At 41.5% G+C, this 16,944-nt stretch overlaps 1 protein-coding gene across 1 annotated transcript in view; it reads right to left on the reverse strand.

The window, feature by feature from the left end:
* Ptprt (protein tyrosine phosphatase receptor type T) overlaps positions 1-16,944 on the reverse strand; it is a 688,872-nt gene that overhangs the window by 327,177 nt on the left and 344,751 nt on the right. Inside the window, exon 9 of the mRNA XM_048349408.1 lies at positions 14,405-14,514. Coding sequence (XP_048205365.1) covers positions 14,405-14,514 — 110 coding nt within the window. The remainder of the gene's footprint in view (positions 1-14,404; positions 14,515-16,944) is intronic.

Consider the following 16,944-nt stretch of genomic DNA (forward strand, 5'->3'; position numbering starts at 1 on the left):
AAGCATGAGAAAGAACATTCTAGATAACGGCAATAAGAGAGCCCAGAAGTGTGCTTTTGCCGTGCTATAAGCCTGTGGATTTGAGGGTAGGGTGTACAGACAGCAGACAGCACCGGGAAAGCCAGTGCTGGGTTATTCATCAGGGAATTGTCTGTCATATTCCAAAATAAAAAGCAGATGACTGAGATCTTACCCTGAGAGCCAGGACTCTTTGAATAGATTTTCTTTTTCTTGGTGCTGCTCCTGGGGCTCGAACTCAGGGTCTGGGTGTTGTCCATTAGTTTTTTCATTCAAGGCTGGTGCTCTGCCATTTGAACCACAGCTCCACTTCCTGCTTTTGGGGTGGTTAGTTGGAGCTAAGAGTCTCATAGACTTTCCTAGCTTTGAGATCCTCAGATCTCAGCCTCCTGAATAGCTAGGATGACATGCATGAGCTACCAGTGTTCAGTCCTTATGATTGGTTTATAAGCAGTAGAATGACGGCATCACGTGTGTCCTAGCAAAATGATTTAGCTCACCACAAGGAAGGTTATTCTTGTTGATTGTTCTTGTCCTGTCTTGGTGTAATGGGGCAGGGAAGGAAGAAGGGTCGGAAGAGTCTGAAGTAGAAGGAACATGGTTTGGGGAAACACATGGCTCTAAAACAGACCTTCAACAAAAGTTCCTTGTAGGATAGAAAATCTTGGCCAGAAGATATCTTAGTGCTGTGCTTGTAGGTGCTTAATGCACATCGATTCCCTTGGGATCTGGTAGATCTGGAATGGAGATGGCACATGGTCCATGAGCCCCAGGTAAGGCTGATAGCCTAGGAACACACCCAGTGGACCAATCTTTGAAGCCAACTATTTCACTCTTTCCCTTCTTTCTGTCTTTCTTCCTTTCTTCCTTCTTTCCTTCCTTCCTTCTTCCCTCCCTCCCTTCCTTCCTCCCTCTCTCCTTCCTTCCTCCCTCCCTTCCTTCCTTCCTTCCTTCCTTCCTTCCTTCCTTCCTTCCTTCCTTCCTTCCTTCCTTCCTTCCTTCCTTCCTTCCTTCCTTCCTTCCTTTCTTTCTCTTTCTTTCTTTCTTTCTTTCTTTCTTTCTTTCTTTCTTTCTTTCTTTCTTTCTTTCCTTCTTTCTTTCTTTCTTTCTTTTCTTCCTTTATTTTGTAGGTTATGGGGCTCAAACTCAGGGCTTGGGCGCTGTCCCTAGCTTTTTCCCTCAAGGCTAGAGCTCTATCACTTTGAGCCACAACACCACTTCTGGTTTTCTGGTGGTTAATTGGAGTTAAGAGTCTCATAGGCTTTCCTGCCTGGGGCTTTCTTGGAACTGCGATCTTCAGATCTCAGTCTCCCGAATACCTTGGATTGCAGGCATGAGCCAGTGAGCCACCAATGCCCAGCTGCTGCTTAAGTATTACAGATGAGTTACTTCAGGCCCCAGAAGGACCTGTCTGGTGGTGTCTGGTGTATAATAACTTGGTGGCAGGTAGTATAGAAATCTGATTCTCCAATCCAGAGTTCTGTAGGGGCTCGCAAGACCCTCTGAGAGATGATCTGGGGCCAGGCACTCTACTTGCTACTAAGGGCAAAGGGGAAAGGGAGTCCACAGTAGCTGATGAGGTACAAGTGTTCTTGCACATCCTGGGAGAGTGCAAATGGATCTGCCAACATGTGTGACAAGCTCTTCACGCATCAGCCTGCTCCAAGGGTATCATGAAAGCTGACATAAATCTCTGGTGGGCTGCCAAAGGCCTGCTTCCCAGACTCAGTGACTGGCATAAAAACTCAATGCAAGACTCAAAACACATGTTCACAAGGGTGCACTCTACTTGGAGAGCAATTCCGAAATACGTATCAAGAGTAACCTAAGTGTTCATTCCATTCAACCTTATAATTTTGTGGGAATGTAGGAGGGTTCCAATATAGAAACTGAATTGCACAAAAGACAAAGACAGAGAAGACTGAAAGAATATTACCAGCTATTGCTCCAGCATAATGTGGTGTGTGTGTGTGTGCGTGTCACACACACATGCCAGTATTACAGAGTAGCTTGAACTCAGGCTTTCACACTGTTTAGCTTTTTCTGCTCAAGGCTAGTGCCCTACCACTTGAGCCACAGCTCTACTTCCAACATTGATTGGTTAAGTGAAGAATCTCCTTGACTTTTCTTCCTGAGCTGAATTCAAACTATGATTCCTGGATCTCAGCCTCCTGAGTAACTCAGATCACAGGCTTGAGTCATCAACATCCAGCGATAGATAATTCTTACTTTTCCACTATGGACTTGAATATTACTTGGCTTCCATGTGATTTTCAAAACTGAAACCAAGGTGACTGTTGGGAGAGATGGGGGAGAAGGATGGAAAAAATAGCATTGACCAAGATGGCGCTGTACTTACAAACTGACATGGTGAATTGAGACTCCTTTGTACAACAACTTGAAGAGAGTAAATGTTAAAAATAGATAAAAATAAAAATAAAAACAAAACCAGAAAATTAATTTCTAAGACTTAATTTGCCCCCAAGCCACCTATTTAGGCAATGTCAGAAACAAGTCAATCTGATTGGAAGGTCATGTTCTTTCCAGGATGACAGGATGCAACCATTAGCCTGAGGTTCATTACAGGATTATCAGAAAAATGGAGAAACAACAGAGGAATAGAAGAGTAAATTAGAGAATATACACTCAATGGACAATTATGCAGTCATTAAAAAAGATAAGCGGTTTCCATGGTGCTTTAAAAGCATCGTGATTGTGACAAAATGCTTAATGAAAAATTACAATAGCAAATTTTATGTAATTATGGTGAAGTAAAAAGGTATGCATATTAATAAAGATAAAATACAAGGAAGAAATAAATGTTGTGCTAAGGGAGGAGATTATAGGTGATTTCTTTTCTCTGCTACCCAAATCTTCTATAATAAAATTATTAAAATTGGCTGGGAAAGGCTAAGATTACAGAATGCATGTGTCGGTGACAAGAGAGATGGTTGTATACTTTAGGGTTGTTTTTTTTTCCTGTATTTTACTGGGGGTTGAGCTCAGAGCTCATAGTCCCCCTTAGGTCTTATGCTCAAGATTGGTTCTCTCTCCCTTGAGCCACAGATCCACTACTGGCTTTTTGCTGGTGGATTCAAGGTAAAAGTCTCTTAGGGGGCTGGAGATATGGCCTAGTGGCAAGAGTGCTTGCCTCGTATACATGAGGCCCTGGGTTCGATTCCCCAGCACCACATATACAGAAAATAGCCAGAAGTGGCGCTGTGGCTCAAGTGGCAGAGTGCTAGCCTTGAGCAAGAAGAAGCCAGGGACAGTGCTCAGGCCCTGAGTCCAAGCCCCAGGACTGGCAAAAAAAAAAAAAAAAGTCTCTCAGATTTGTCTGCCTGGGCTGACTTTGAAGAACAACCCTTAGATCTCAGCCTCCTTAGTAGTTAGGATTACAGGCATGAGCCACTGGTGCCTGGCTTATACTAGATGCTTAAGCAAAGTTCTTCTGAAGCCCTGAGATATCTACACAGGCTCCTTTCTGCTAAGCTCTGCTTTTCAGTCATAAAGATTCTCTAGATGCTTGCTCTAATGTGTACTTCCCTACCTCTGGCTTTTTCTTAGGCAGGCCCCTCTAGCTCTGGCCCCTATTTCCAAGATAAGTAAGCCTCACTATTAATAACGAACCTCCAGATTCCCAGAGAGTGCATTGATAGAAGATGGAAAAGGACAAAAGGATGCAGAAGACAACAAGCCTGACCCTGGGAATAAGGGCTAGTGTTCTGGTGATTGGCTCATGGGATCAGTTCCCAAAGGCAGAATGCATCTGGTTAAGAGATAAAGCAGATATGAGATAAGGGAGTTGATAGCCTATCCCAATTTCTACCTTCCTGACACTTTCCTGGATAGCCTCAATCCATACCCTACCTAAAACAAAGGGCAAAGCTAGAAGAGCCTTGATACTCAGGAGCCTGGGGAAAAACCACAGCATCCAACGCAGCCCTTCCTGGGAGACCCCAGAGGGAAAGTTGCTTGCATGGGGGCTTGGCATGTTCTCTGCACTTGCTGGCACAGGCCAGGTCTCACTGTAAATAGGCTGGTCCTCAGGAGCCAGAGCCTGCTATCTATTTTAATTCCAACATCTCTGGTGTCACTGACGTGCCATGTTGAATCTGGTCTTGAGATGACCGAGACTGATCCTGACACGTTTGGACTCTACTTGTAATCATCCTCATTGGACAGTGCTCCATGGAAATATGATCTCTGTGGAATTTTTCCAGAACCTCCAATCAGATGCTTCAACTTCCTGTTAACCCGAAATTGTGACAACTCTGCAGATATTCTATCCCAGTCTGCTACAATTATAATGTTGAGAAGGACATGAAATTGAAATGAGTTGAGGTTGGGGGCGGGGGAGGTAACTGATATACAAATGATTATAAGAACAGATTCAGTAGGAGCAAGACTGAAAAATGCTGAACTTTACCTACCCTTGTGTCAGTGTTCTGAAAGCAGACTGGAAATGCTCTGAACCAGACTCCCATGGAAGGCGAGCTTCATTCCGCTGGAAAGAACCACCGGGAACACCACCATGTGATGATGAAGATTTTGAGGCCAGGTTAGAGTTCAGAGGACTCCTATGCCCTGACTGATGATTGATGTCTACATGGGATTGCATTAGGGAAGAAGAAAGGCACACGCACGCATGCTCTTCTAGACCCCTCTCCCTCCTTTAGGAAATCAACAAATTGAAACTTAAGCTTGAAAACAAGGAGAAAACACTGACCACTACTTCTAACCTTGGGTTTATAGATTTCCATCCACATTTGTACACATTGTTCTACCCTCTTCCCTTAGATCCATTTCTATTGAACAGAGAGAGCTATTATTTTGAGCACTGCTCCTCAATCAATGGAAGGCATGTGAATGTCTCTGCTTGCAGCTGACAAATCTATTACGAGAGAAAAGAAAGGCAGGAGTTCAAGCTCTCCTTGCCAGTTGTTTGAAAAGATTCAGTTCACTCTAGGTCTCCCCAATTCTGTCTTACATTCTACAAAGATCAATCAACACACCCTGAAATAATGTGATTACGAAGTCAAGTATAGTCTATGTGTTCAGAGGACCAGAGAAGCCATTAAATGGGATCACTAAGTGAATGATATAGAAATGGAAATACACTAGGCCTTGTGAAAAGGGGTAAAAAATGTGGTTATAATCATGTCTACTGTACTTCAAATGACCAAGGTCATTTGAAAATGGGTGTTGTATGATAGAATAGGGACAGGATTGTTTTCCACTCCCATTACCCCCAGAATTATATGATGTTGCTCTGAGGTCACTAAAACTAACAAAGGATATACTACTTTTTTTTTAATCTTAAGCAATCATACAGAAGTAGGCACGTGGGTATTTTATTAGTGCCATTGCTTTAACCTTGACTCCACTTATTTTTTTCTCATTAGTGTTATATATGGACAGTGTATTTTGATGAATTTCTCCTCAATTATACTCTTACCCTCTTCTCCCCTCCCCTCTTTATTTAGAGGGTTAGATTTTACTTTGCTATCTCTGTATCTGTTTCTGTTTCTGTCTCTCCATCTCTGTCTCCCTCTTTTATATGTGAAGTATATACAAAATATTTCCATCGTGTTCACCCTCAGTATCCCCTCTTCTCCCTGTTCCACATTCTCCTGATCCCTACTTCCCAATAGGCTTCCTTTTTCCTCATGCCCTATTATTATTATTATTGCTCCAGATTATGCATCTGAGGGAAGACATATAGAATTTTTAAGCTTGACTTTTCTTGTTCTACTTCATGCTCTCTAGCTTCCTGTACATTTTCCTGTAAATAACACAATTGCATTCTCCTTTATGGCTGAACTACACATCATGGTATATATAATGCCTCATTTTCTCTATCCATAGTAAAAAATTGAAGAAGAGAAAACCTTTAGTTCTGTTTTCAAACAAACAAGGACTGAGTATCTACTTCATGCCAGTTACTCTCATAGGCATACGAGATAGAGCTGTAAATAAAGATCACTCAATTTGAGTTTATGGTTAAGCAGTTGGATTCTATGAGTTCAATATAAACTCATTCACCATTTGAAACTCATGGTATCTATTAAAGATTGGTACAGAACATGAGGCAGAATTTTCTATTATTTCATTTGATCCCATCTGGTCCTGTCTGTGGATTAGCGGATGCCAAGGCTGCTCCTCTCACTGGACCACAGTCATCAAAAGGAACCCTACTAAATGTCAACCACTAAAACAGAGCATACGTGACTATCACTATACTATATAAGGCACTTGGTTCTTTGCAACGATGATATAGATATACATATATATGTATGTGTATATATATATATATAGAGAGAGAGATAGAAAGAGAGAGGAATAGGCAGGAGAGTTAGGGAATATGGGTGATGGGTAGAGAATTGCTTCAGGGTAATTATGGAGGGTCTTTCTGAGGAGGCTGCCTGTATACTAATACATACAGTATAGAACAAGTTGGCCATGGAAGAGGGAATGGAAGAGCTTTCTAGCAACCACAAACTCCATGTACCATATACCTGAGTAAGGAGGTAACATGGTAGAAGACAAGAGATGGCCGATGAGACTAGAGAAAAAATGAGAATGGGAGATGCAAGAATTTCTGTCCTAAGTTAGCAGTTAGAGGTTAGCACCTCCATAGATAAAGGTTATAAAACTCCAGGAAGGCATTAAAAAATCCAAACATACATAGATAAATTTAACAATGCAAATATGTCATTCACCCACTTCTAGATTCACAAATTCAGTGCAACTCTAATCAAAATGACAATAGATGTTTTCATTAAATTCAATAAGATTCTGAAAGGAAAGTGAGAATAACCAAGGTATTTCCAAAGAGTGGTGGAGGTGGGGCTGTTCCACCAGGGCCCTGGACTGAAAGTGGAGCCATCGTAATTAGCACTAGATCTGCCTGTGTCTTATGGGGGCTCATGGAACAGACAACTCAGAAAAGAAGGAATGGAGGCATCTCACGAACTCTTGTCTCGCCTGGCAAAGCAGAAGAAAGGTAAGACAACGAAGTAAAAGGACTTTGGAGAAACATTTACTCCATACAGTAAACAGTTGAATCTTGCACCCTATCATACACCATATAAATTAACTGTAAATAGATCAAACACTTCAACCTCAAGAGCAAAACTATAAATCTAAATAAAAATAAATACAGGGAAGAATCTTGTCTTGGTTTCAGAAAAAACTTTTTCAAGGACAGAAGGTTTCTTAACTAAGCAAAGACTGAAAAGTACTGACTACAATTAAGGACTTTTGTTTTCCAAAGATATATTACAGGGAGTAAGAATAGCAATATACATATATTGACTAACAATATGGTATCAAAAGTACATTCTAAAAAATTATGTATCAAAAGATGAAGAGCATATAGGCCATCAAAAAGGCAGCAAAAGACAAGAATAACCAAGAAGATAGGACAAATTATTCTATAAGAGCTTCAAAGCGTCATAACAGTCAGACGCCATTTTATACCTATTTAATTGTTGAAATGGTGAATCTTGATGAGAGTAAATGTGAGGTCACAGGAACTCATACTTTGTGGGCATGAATGTAAATCAGTAACGTCAGTTTGGCAAATAGTTGGGAAACTTTTTCAACAATGAAGTTGAGCATTTGTTTACCGTATTGCCTGCCTTCACAATATATACTCAAGGGAAAATCTTGTACATACATAGTAAGAAGTGGGCACAAGGATGTGGGTTTCATCACAGTGGACAAAGGAAAGATACTGGCAGCCACCACTGATGTCTATCAAAGGATTATGGTTAAAACACACTGAATGACCCTTGTGTGATGAATATTATTTGGCCACAGTCAAGATGAAGGAACTTCAGCTGAACTTACCAATAGTATTATCAATATACTATGGATTAAAAATGTCCCAAGATAAGATAGAAAGTTTCTGACTTCTTGTTACAGGTGAGTTTCACTGGACAAATTTTGAAATAATTACTGTGTCACTTAGTACGATTACTATGATTAGTATGTCACTAAATGATCACCTTTGAAAATCTGAAAATGGCTCTAATACATTTTATAATAAGAATATAATTAATGAAATGTGTAATCATCAGAGGGAAAATGTATATCCTTTAGACAAACAATAATGAGTTGTCTACACATGATATACAAAATATGATTTATTGTCTGTTTCTAATATTAAAATACCATGTGTCAATTAATAAGAAAGTTTCAAAAGATTATATGTACCTGAAAATCATTTACTAAGATCAAGACACTAATTAAGTAGACATGACACACACACATACATATGTGTATATGTATTGTGTGTCCATACATGCATTATATGTACATGCATATGTGTCTCTATATGTGCATTGTGTGTAAATGTGCACATACCATAATGAAGTGGAGTAAATGAAGTGGAGCATTGGTCTTAAGGAAATTACTTTTCCCTAGATGAAGAGTAAAAAAAAATGAAAGAGAAGAAACTCTCTCCTGAACCAATGAGAAGGAGAAGCAATGAATGACTAATTTGAATTCCAGCCCCCAGGGCCTGGGAGCTTCTAAATGTCTACCGATAAGAGCAAAGCCTACAGGTATCATTCATTTAAGTTCTAAACACAGAACATTTCGGACCAAAACAGAAATGAAAGCACCAACACAGTTAAAAGCAGCAAATGCATGCTGTATTGCCCAGCACGGGCAGAATTCCAACAGGAGTAACATGGTAAAACATCGGAGATAAAAAGAGAACAACTTGTGATGTTGAAAGAGACACTTGGCAACTTAAACACTGCCTCTGGGCGATGTACTGAAGGACAAGGCAGCCAGAGAAAGGATTCCACCTCCAGCCACATGACTGTGCATGCAGGAGGAGCCCTTGTAAAGCCTGTCTCTGTCATGGGAGGGGTCTGCATTAAAACACAGCTTCCCTTCCATCTGAGGAACGTGAAGACGAGCTAGCACCATGCAAGTGAAGATGTGACTTTTCATATTCTCTCTGCCTCTTTCCTATGACAACTGTAAATGCTTACCATTAAATATAATTGGAGATTTCTTTTTGCATGTGCTGGTTCTGGGGCTTGAACTCAGGGCCTGGGCCCTGTCCTTGAGTGTCTTTGCTCAAGGCTGGTGCTCTACTACTTGAGCCACTGCTTCTGTTCTGGATTTATGGTGGTAAATTAGAGGTAATAAGAGTCTCATGGGTTTTTCTGCCTGGAGTTGGCTTTGAAACTTCAATAGTTATATCTCAGCCTCCTGAGTGGCTAGGATTTATAGGCATGGAGCCAACAGTGCCTAGCTAACTGATGACACAACTAAGACCTCCCCTGAAATGTTACGAGAGTATCTCTCATGACATTACTCGACATTACTCTCTACTGTTCAATAAGATCGGGTAATTTGGCAGAGGGAGTTGGAAGATGGTATCAGATCAGAGTAAAGATTTTACACAGGCATGCCAGTTCACACCCACATGAACCCACACAGCTAAGCTTAAAAAACAAGCTCTGACAGACGCATCACAAGATAGACATACGTACATGTACATCCTGCAGCAGTAGTTCCCAAGGACCAACCCCTACTGTTTATAGCTGAATTGAATGGTTAATGTGTGTTGTTAAAAAAAAAAAAACATATTGCCAGGAGAACATGATTTTCCGTCCTGTGAGTAACAAGTGGCTGTGCATCTGTTGAAGTTTCCATTCCCTCCGCCTGACTCCATCACAAGTACTTGTGTTGTGCTGGAAAAACAGAACCACCCCAGGCCAATAGATAGGCATCCAGAAATTGCACCAGTGGTTGACAGGCAGCTCTAATGGGGCCACTTACACAAGTGCAAGTCACATTCCAGCGCATCTTCCTTCCTTCTAGACACTGAGGGCCAGAAATCATTCTTTTTCAACCAGAGCTGTTTCTACTGAAACACCTGTCAGCCTCCCTGTCAGCCCAGACGCCCCATAATATGCCATCTACCCAGAGATGCCTGCATTCTTCAAGTTGCTGGAAGGGAAATGTCTTATGAAGGGTGAGTGATGAGCTGGGGGCTAGGAAAACAACATGGCTCCTAGACATCTCAGGGCCCTGACTTTTAAGATTTAGGGAAGGCCTCTGGGCAAATCTATTAAGTTCTGTATGTCTTTTTTAATCTCACACATACAGGGAGAGAAAAAAAAACAGCCAGAAATGACTTCCACTGTCAAGGAGAGGGGGAAAGAGTGATATGAGAAGGGCTCTGGTGGGCTCCAGCATGTGACTTTGTGAGATGCCATTAACAAAGTACAAATGGGTACTGGCAGAGTAACGCCTCCTGTGGATCTTCAATTACTCCACACACCGTCCTTTTAGCCACCTTGAGGGGAAAAATGGCCAAAGCTTCCTGGATTGGAATGCTGCCCATTCCTGAGCATGTGAGAGTTGGTTGCAGGGTAACATCAGAGAGAGGTGGAGCCTGGTGGACTGAGGTAGAAGATAGGGCAAGCCAGGAAGCAAGGCTTCTTATCCAGCAGGTACTCAAACAGGATAACTGTCAAATGAGACCAGGTTGGATCAATTGTACACAAGGCTTCATTCCCACCCAGGACGTACATTAGAACCTCCCAAGGAAATTGAAAACAACAAATAAACAAACCCACTCATAACACACACACACACACACACACACACACACACACACACACACACCCGTCTCTCCTGAAGATTCTGATCCACTTAGATTGAAATGAGGTACACCTACCCACCTATTTATGCAGCTATCTATCTACTCATTTATTTCTGTATTCTATCCGTATTTCCTAGGGTTCCAATATGAAAAATTTTAGTGGAGTATTTGATAGAGCACTTTTAGGCTCACAGCAAAATGAAACAGAGTGTCTCAGGGTGTGATCCATTTTGCGAACCACTTCCTTAGGTAAAACATTCACTATCACCCCCGTTAAGGTAGAACACAAATATACACATACATCCAAAAATTACTTACTGAGCACATACTACAGGTGCAAGCTACAAGTTTAGGTCCTGAGCTACTGCTCAGGTCCTTGATGTGATAAACAACCAATGAAACAGGAACATTTGTCCTAATTACTATCCTGGCTCATGCTGTACCTAATGAGAGCCTGCATTCTACAAACTGTGTGTCCTAATTAACACAGATGCGTTTGGAATCATGTGAATTCTTGTTCATTTGGGACTGTCTTAGTCATAATCCAGCTGATCCCTTCCTGCCTCCTGAATATCTGGACCTCATCCCATTCTCCCCACTGTGTCTCTGAGGTGGTCGTTCAGCCCTGATGAGCCCTAGAGTAGCCACAGTGGCAAAGCTAAGAGATCAGAGGGAGTGGGTGTATTCATCTTAGGTGCCCATCTTGTGGAGCACTTGCTCCTGAGCTCACCTACAGAGCTTATCCTCATTCTACATCTATGTAGGCACGTCTGCTCTGATCCTGTTCAAAACTCTGTCTCAGAATCCACACTAACCCTTTTGTAAGGCACTCTGTCTGCTAGCTTGCTGATTCCCAAGGCTTGTGCTTTGGGTCAGATTGAATCCAATCCTCTGTATGTTAGAAAGAAAATATTGACAATCCTCCAACCTATTGTACCTTTCCAAGGTGCCCCCACACCACGGTGTAGCCCTGTGTGATTGAGACCAAGTCTGTGATTTATTTAACTCTGGACATGGAACCGTTAGAATCGCTTGCAAGATAAATGTCAATCAAGTCCAGAATAATCAAGGCACCCATTCCTGCCTCATTAGGATCTCCTCGTTCCCTTTAAGCTTCTCAGATTTATAAACTGTCATTAGAAACTTGGTGATTTTTGACTGCAAAACAGAAAGGCTTACTAGGATGCTGCCTATGTCTGAATTTTAAATATTTTCACACTTCGTTAACCCAGTTGCAAGTGTAACATCTTCTGGCCCAATTCCCTCACACTGTGTGATTTTTATTTTTGGACAGAGATGAGCACAATTAATTGAATTGAAACATATATTGATTACTGTTTTTCATGAACTCTGAACAGCTTGTGTCTAAATGATCTTATTGAAGAGTTTTTGAGACAACTGTTGGGCGGCTTTTATTCCTCGGGTGAGCTCATTCTGGCATTGTAAGTGCCCACCTGCAGTTGCCAGGGTCTGGGTGTCGAAAGCTGATTCGGATGGGGGAGGCTGAATGAGCCATCCATCTTCACCTACAGGCCTAAGATAGCAATCATGACAATCTTGGTCCAGTCCAATATGTAATCCTGCATGAGGGCAAAGCATATGGCTCTCAAGGGAGACATAGAGATGTGACCCCATTAGCAACATGGTCTGGCCTGCAGGCCCAGGGCATTTTCAAGAACAAAGTGTCATCACTCCAAGTGAGAAAAAAATCAGGCAAACACACAAGCTACTGGCAAATGTGTTCAATTTGACAGACTACCTTATATTCTGAAATGATGTCCTTCCTATGTGTTTGGAATTATGAAATGATAATCAGTTGTGTTCCTATTCCCTAAGTTGGCCTCTAGAAGACCTTTGAAATGTTACTGGAATGTGAACTGCAAAAAATTATTCGTGTCTCACATGGAGTTTGTTGTCGTTGTTTCGTGCTGGTCTTGGGCTTGAACTCTTGGGCACTATCCCCAAGCTTTTGTGCTCAAGATTAGCATTCTACCACTGGAACCACAGCTCCACTTCTGGCTTTCCATTGGCCAATTGGAGATAAGAGTCTCATGGCCTTTTCTGCCCAGGCTAGCTTTGCACTGCAATCCTCCCATCAGCCTCCTCAGTAGCTAGGATTACAGACACGAGCCACTGACAACTGGCTTGGAGATATTTCTTTTAAATAGAATACTACCATTACTCCCTAAATCATGGGTACTTTTCTTCTACTATATAATGAATAAAGAGCTACACACCATAGATCTGTGTGTGTGTGTGTGTGTGTGTGTGTGTGTGTGTGTGTGTAACTGTGATGTCTGGCCCCTCCTATCCCCAGTGTTGGCATTTATTTATCTCTTCTTTGCAAAGCATCTGACTGTGGCCCAGGACAGCTAATAAGTGGTAGGGATGGGTGTCTGGCCCTGAGAGCTGCACCAAGCTCCCTGCAGTTTTTATAATGAAGATATTATGATGCTAGCGATCTCTTCTTCTGAGGAAAGCTAGATTTAGTGGGACAGGTGTTTTCTCAAGCTCCTTGTACATGGCAGATAATTTTCTCCTTCAGAGAGCCCTTAGGACCACTGATGTCTGTAGAGAGCTTATGTGCTCATCAGACTAATCCTGATCTACCTCATCAAATACTCACTGACTTTGTTCCCCAGAGCAACCCTCCCAGCACATTCACCAACCACGCATGTTTCCGCATGAGCTTTCAGTGGCGTAAGCCCTTCATGGGCTTCTAGTTATGTTTCTGCCTGGAATTGTTTCTGCCTTTTCCCTCAGACTTTCTAGAGAAACCCTGAAGCAGGGGTTTTACAGATGAAGGAACAGACTTAAAGAGAGAAACGGCCATTAAAGGGAACCCAAGACTATGGTATGAGCTGCTAGAATACTAGGCTATATCTCTCCTGGCCAAAGTCATCTGCATTGCTCTATTTTTCTATTTTACCATACTAACTTCCAATATAAAGAATGGGTCTGGAATGTTGGGCACATACCTAAGATTCTTAGATATATGCATTTGGGAGGCTGAGGCAAGAAGGCCTGCAATTTGAAGCCAGCCTGAGGTATATCATAAGAGTAGGACTCTGAAAAAATAATAATACAAGGAAAAGCAATTGTATACACATTCCAGTACTTGAATCTGAGCTCCATCCACCACTTTTTGATGGGGATTTTTGGGTTTTGCTTTGCAATGGACTTCTTTATTGCTTGTTTTGGTTTCTCAAGTCTCAGGGAACTGTATTATGTTGGCTTTGTGGGAAATTACTGCCCATGCAGGTTGTGTTTCATCTCGGATATGAAAAGGCCTTGTTAATGCTCGGTAGGGGGCTTTGGGCACTATCCTACAGTAACAATTCAATATGCCTTTCACACAGAACAATTTAAGGAACAACAATCTTAGACCACTGAGATTGTTTTCAAAGTCCAAGAACTGATACTCAGTGGGTTGGGAACCATGGGAGTCATGTGGTTTACCAGATAAACTTTACTATTTTCCAGGACTGGGTCTTCTCTTCTCTATCAGAGCCATCTAAATCCTGGTATTACTAACTCCTGTGCTAAAGGAATCAGTGGGCAGTAAAAACACCTCAAGAAAGCATGTATTCTAATTCCCCTGTTTATTTAGGAGCACCAAGAAAGCCCAGCTGTGTGCTCTTCCTATTGTAGGTTCAGAAACCTCCCTCACCTATGCACCCTGAATGGACAGACAGTTGTCATCTTTGGCCTCCAGAGGACTGATGACTGGAGCGGCCCACGGGCCTTTCTTACCTCATAGAGTGTGATAACTCCATTGGTCTCATTGGGAGGTTTCCACTGGATGTAGATCTTCTCTTCAAAGGGTCCCCCTTGGATGGATTCAAGAGGAACAGCTCCTGGAACTATGGAAGAAAAAAGTGATAAACTTGGTATCACCATCTTTGTCACTGACCTACAATGGGGATTGGCAAAATTGCCACTGGGAATAAAGAAGAACATACTATAGTACTGACAGGCCACAGGGTCTCCATTGCAGCTACTCAGCTCTACCATTGCAGTACCAACCTGGCCATAAATGAGTATGTCTGTCTTTCAGTAGAACTACTTCCTTAAGCAAACAATGGGTGGATTTCACTTATGGGCCACAATTTGCTGACTATACTTTAGAAGGCTTTTTATTCACACATTGAGCAAGTCTATTTGTGAATCAAGCCTGGTCCAGGAAGGGTCAACATCAGCAGACCCTGGCTTTGTCAGCTGGTGGGGCTCTAGAAGTAGTCTTTGCTCTAGGACTGGCATTTGAGGCATGCAAAGCAAGCCTTGCCACCATGTTACCAACTATCAATTTCACAGCCCTGCTATGGTGTCTCCGGTTTTAGGAAGTGCTCTCTCCATTTCCCAGTTCTAAATTGAGCATGAACTATGTGCCTTGAAACCCCAGTCCAATTAGAAGAAGCTCAAGGGAAAACTCAAATAGTGTTATTCCTTAGAAAACCAAAATCAAAGCTCAACAAAAATGAACTCCAAAAAGTGGGTACTTGAAAGGAGTACAGTGAAGTGAGGGGGAAAGGGGTAGATGGATGAAGAAGAGAAGAGGGGAGAAGGCTGTCACGAATTCACGTGACATCCTACAAATTTAAGGAGAGTGAGCTAAAGGGTGGGAAGGGGAGGGAAGCATGAGAATGTTGAAAGGTGATCATGGTATACTGTATTCTTAAACTGTTTTGTTAAATGGCAACTCCTTTCTACAACTACTTAACTTTTTTTTTTTTTTTTAAGAAAAAGAAGCTCACTTTGCTCCAAGGCATTGGCTAGCTTTTCTTGCTGAGGAGTCTCTAATTCCTGGTGTGGGATAGATGCTTAATAGCTATTTACTGGTTGGCTGGAGAGGTGAATGAATGACTTAGGCCAGCATTTCGGCCTAATGAGCACAACCTTTCCTGGGGCTGCTTCTATAACACACCAGTTTTCCCACCAGGCACCTCCTACAGGATTCCAACATTCTCATCGCAGCCTGCAAGATGCTGAGGCAGAAACTAAACGAGTCTCCAAACTTTGCAGTTATAAACCCCTAGAGAATCCTGAATCCATGCAAATCATTACAAATCTATTTATACTTCAGCCTTACACAAACAGGTACTTTCACTAAAGCACTTACTCTTTGATCAGAATTTTACATACATTATTTTTCCTTAAGCCACAAAATAGCTCTGCCCAGTGGTGTGCATTATCTCCCTTGCAAAGATAAGCCAAGTGAGGCTGAGAGAACTAAGCAAGCTGCCAAGGTCATTCGAGTCTTAAGTTGTAAGGAGGGAACTGAACACCTGTCCAGGAGCTTCAACGCAGACATACTCCAAATCATCATGCTAGGCCTCTCTCCATAGAGCCTCCACCATATGTTGCAATCAGTACCCCATTGTTACATTAAAATATATTTAGTTTTTCTCACCATGGATAAAATTCACACAATTTATGGGATATTAAGAATGCACAAAAAGTTTTAAGAGGAGATCAAATAAAAATCCCTTATCATAGCTGAATCCAAAGATGCTTTACAGATTTTTATACATCTTATAGATATACTTATTTTTATAATCTAGGAAATATATCTTGCTTATATGGACTTCATTAACTTTTTTTTGGTGGCACTGGAGTTTGAACTCAGGGCCTGTGCCTGCTAGGTAGGTGCTCTCCCATTTGAACTTCATATCCAGTCCTTATGGTTCTGGGTATTTTTTCATGTTTTCGACTAGGACTGGCTTCAGGCTTTATCTTCCCATATATGGCCTTCCTCATAGCTGGTCTCACAATCATACACCACTGCTCTCTAATTATTGATGGAGATGGAGGTCTTGCTATATTTTTATTGTGTTGGCCTCAAATAACAATTCTCCTGTTCTCTACCTCCTAAGTAGCCGGATTATAGGGGTGAGCCAATGTACTCAGCCTTATATTTCACTCTTTAGAGAAATTTAATCTCTACTGTGTGTATTATATTCTAATCTCTTTAAAAAACACTAAACAAATTATAAACTTAAAAAAATCCTAACTATTCTTTGGAACCCTGTATTTTAATAGCTACTTTTAGAACAAAAACCTCATCATACTCAGAGTTAGCAATACTTTGTAATTAAAGTACTAAAGCTAGTTTGACCTCATTATAATGAATATGAATATCACTGGGATGAGTATTCTTATAAATAAGTATTTGCAGACAACTTTTCTGATGTCCCAAAGATAAACTTGTGGCAATTAATTTACTCGGCCAAAGTAGATAATTTTATTTTTAAGCCTTTTGACACAACTTACCAGATTGCCTCCCAGAAAGTTAG

This window comes from Perognathus longimembris, chromosome 6, assembly GCF_023159225.1.
Source record: "Perognathus longimembris pacificus isolate PPM17 chromosome 6, ASM2315922v1, whole genome shotgun sequence".
In the NCBI taxonomy this organism is placed as follows: Eukaryota; Metazoa; Chordata; class Mammalia; order Rodentia; family Heteromyidae; genus Perognathus; species Perognathus longimembris.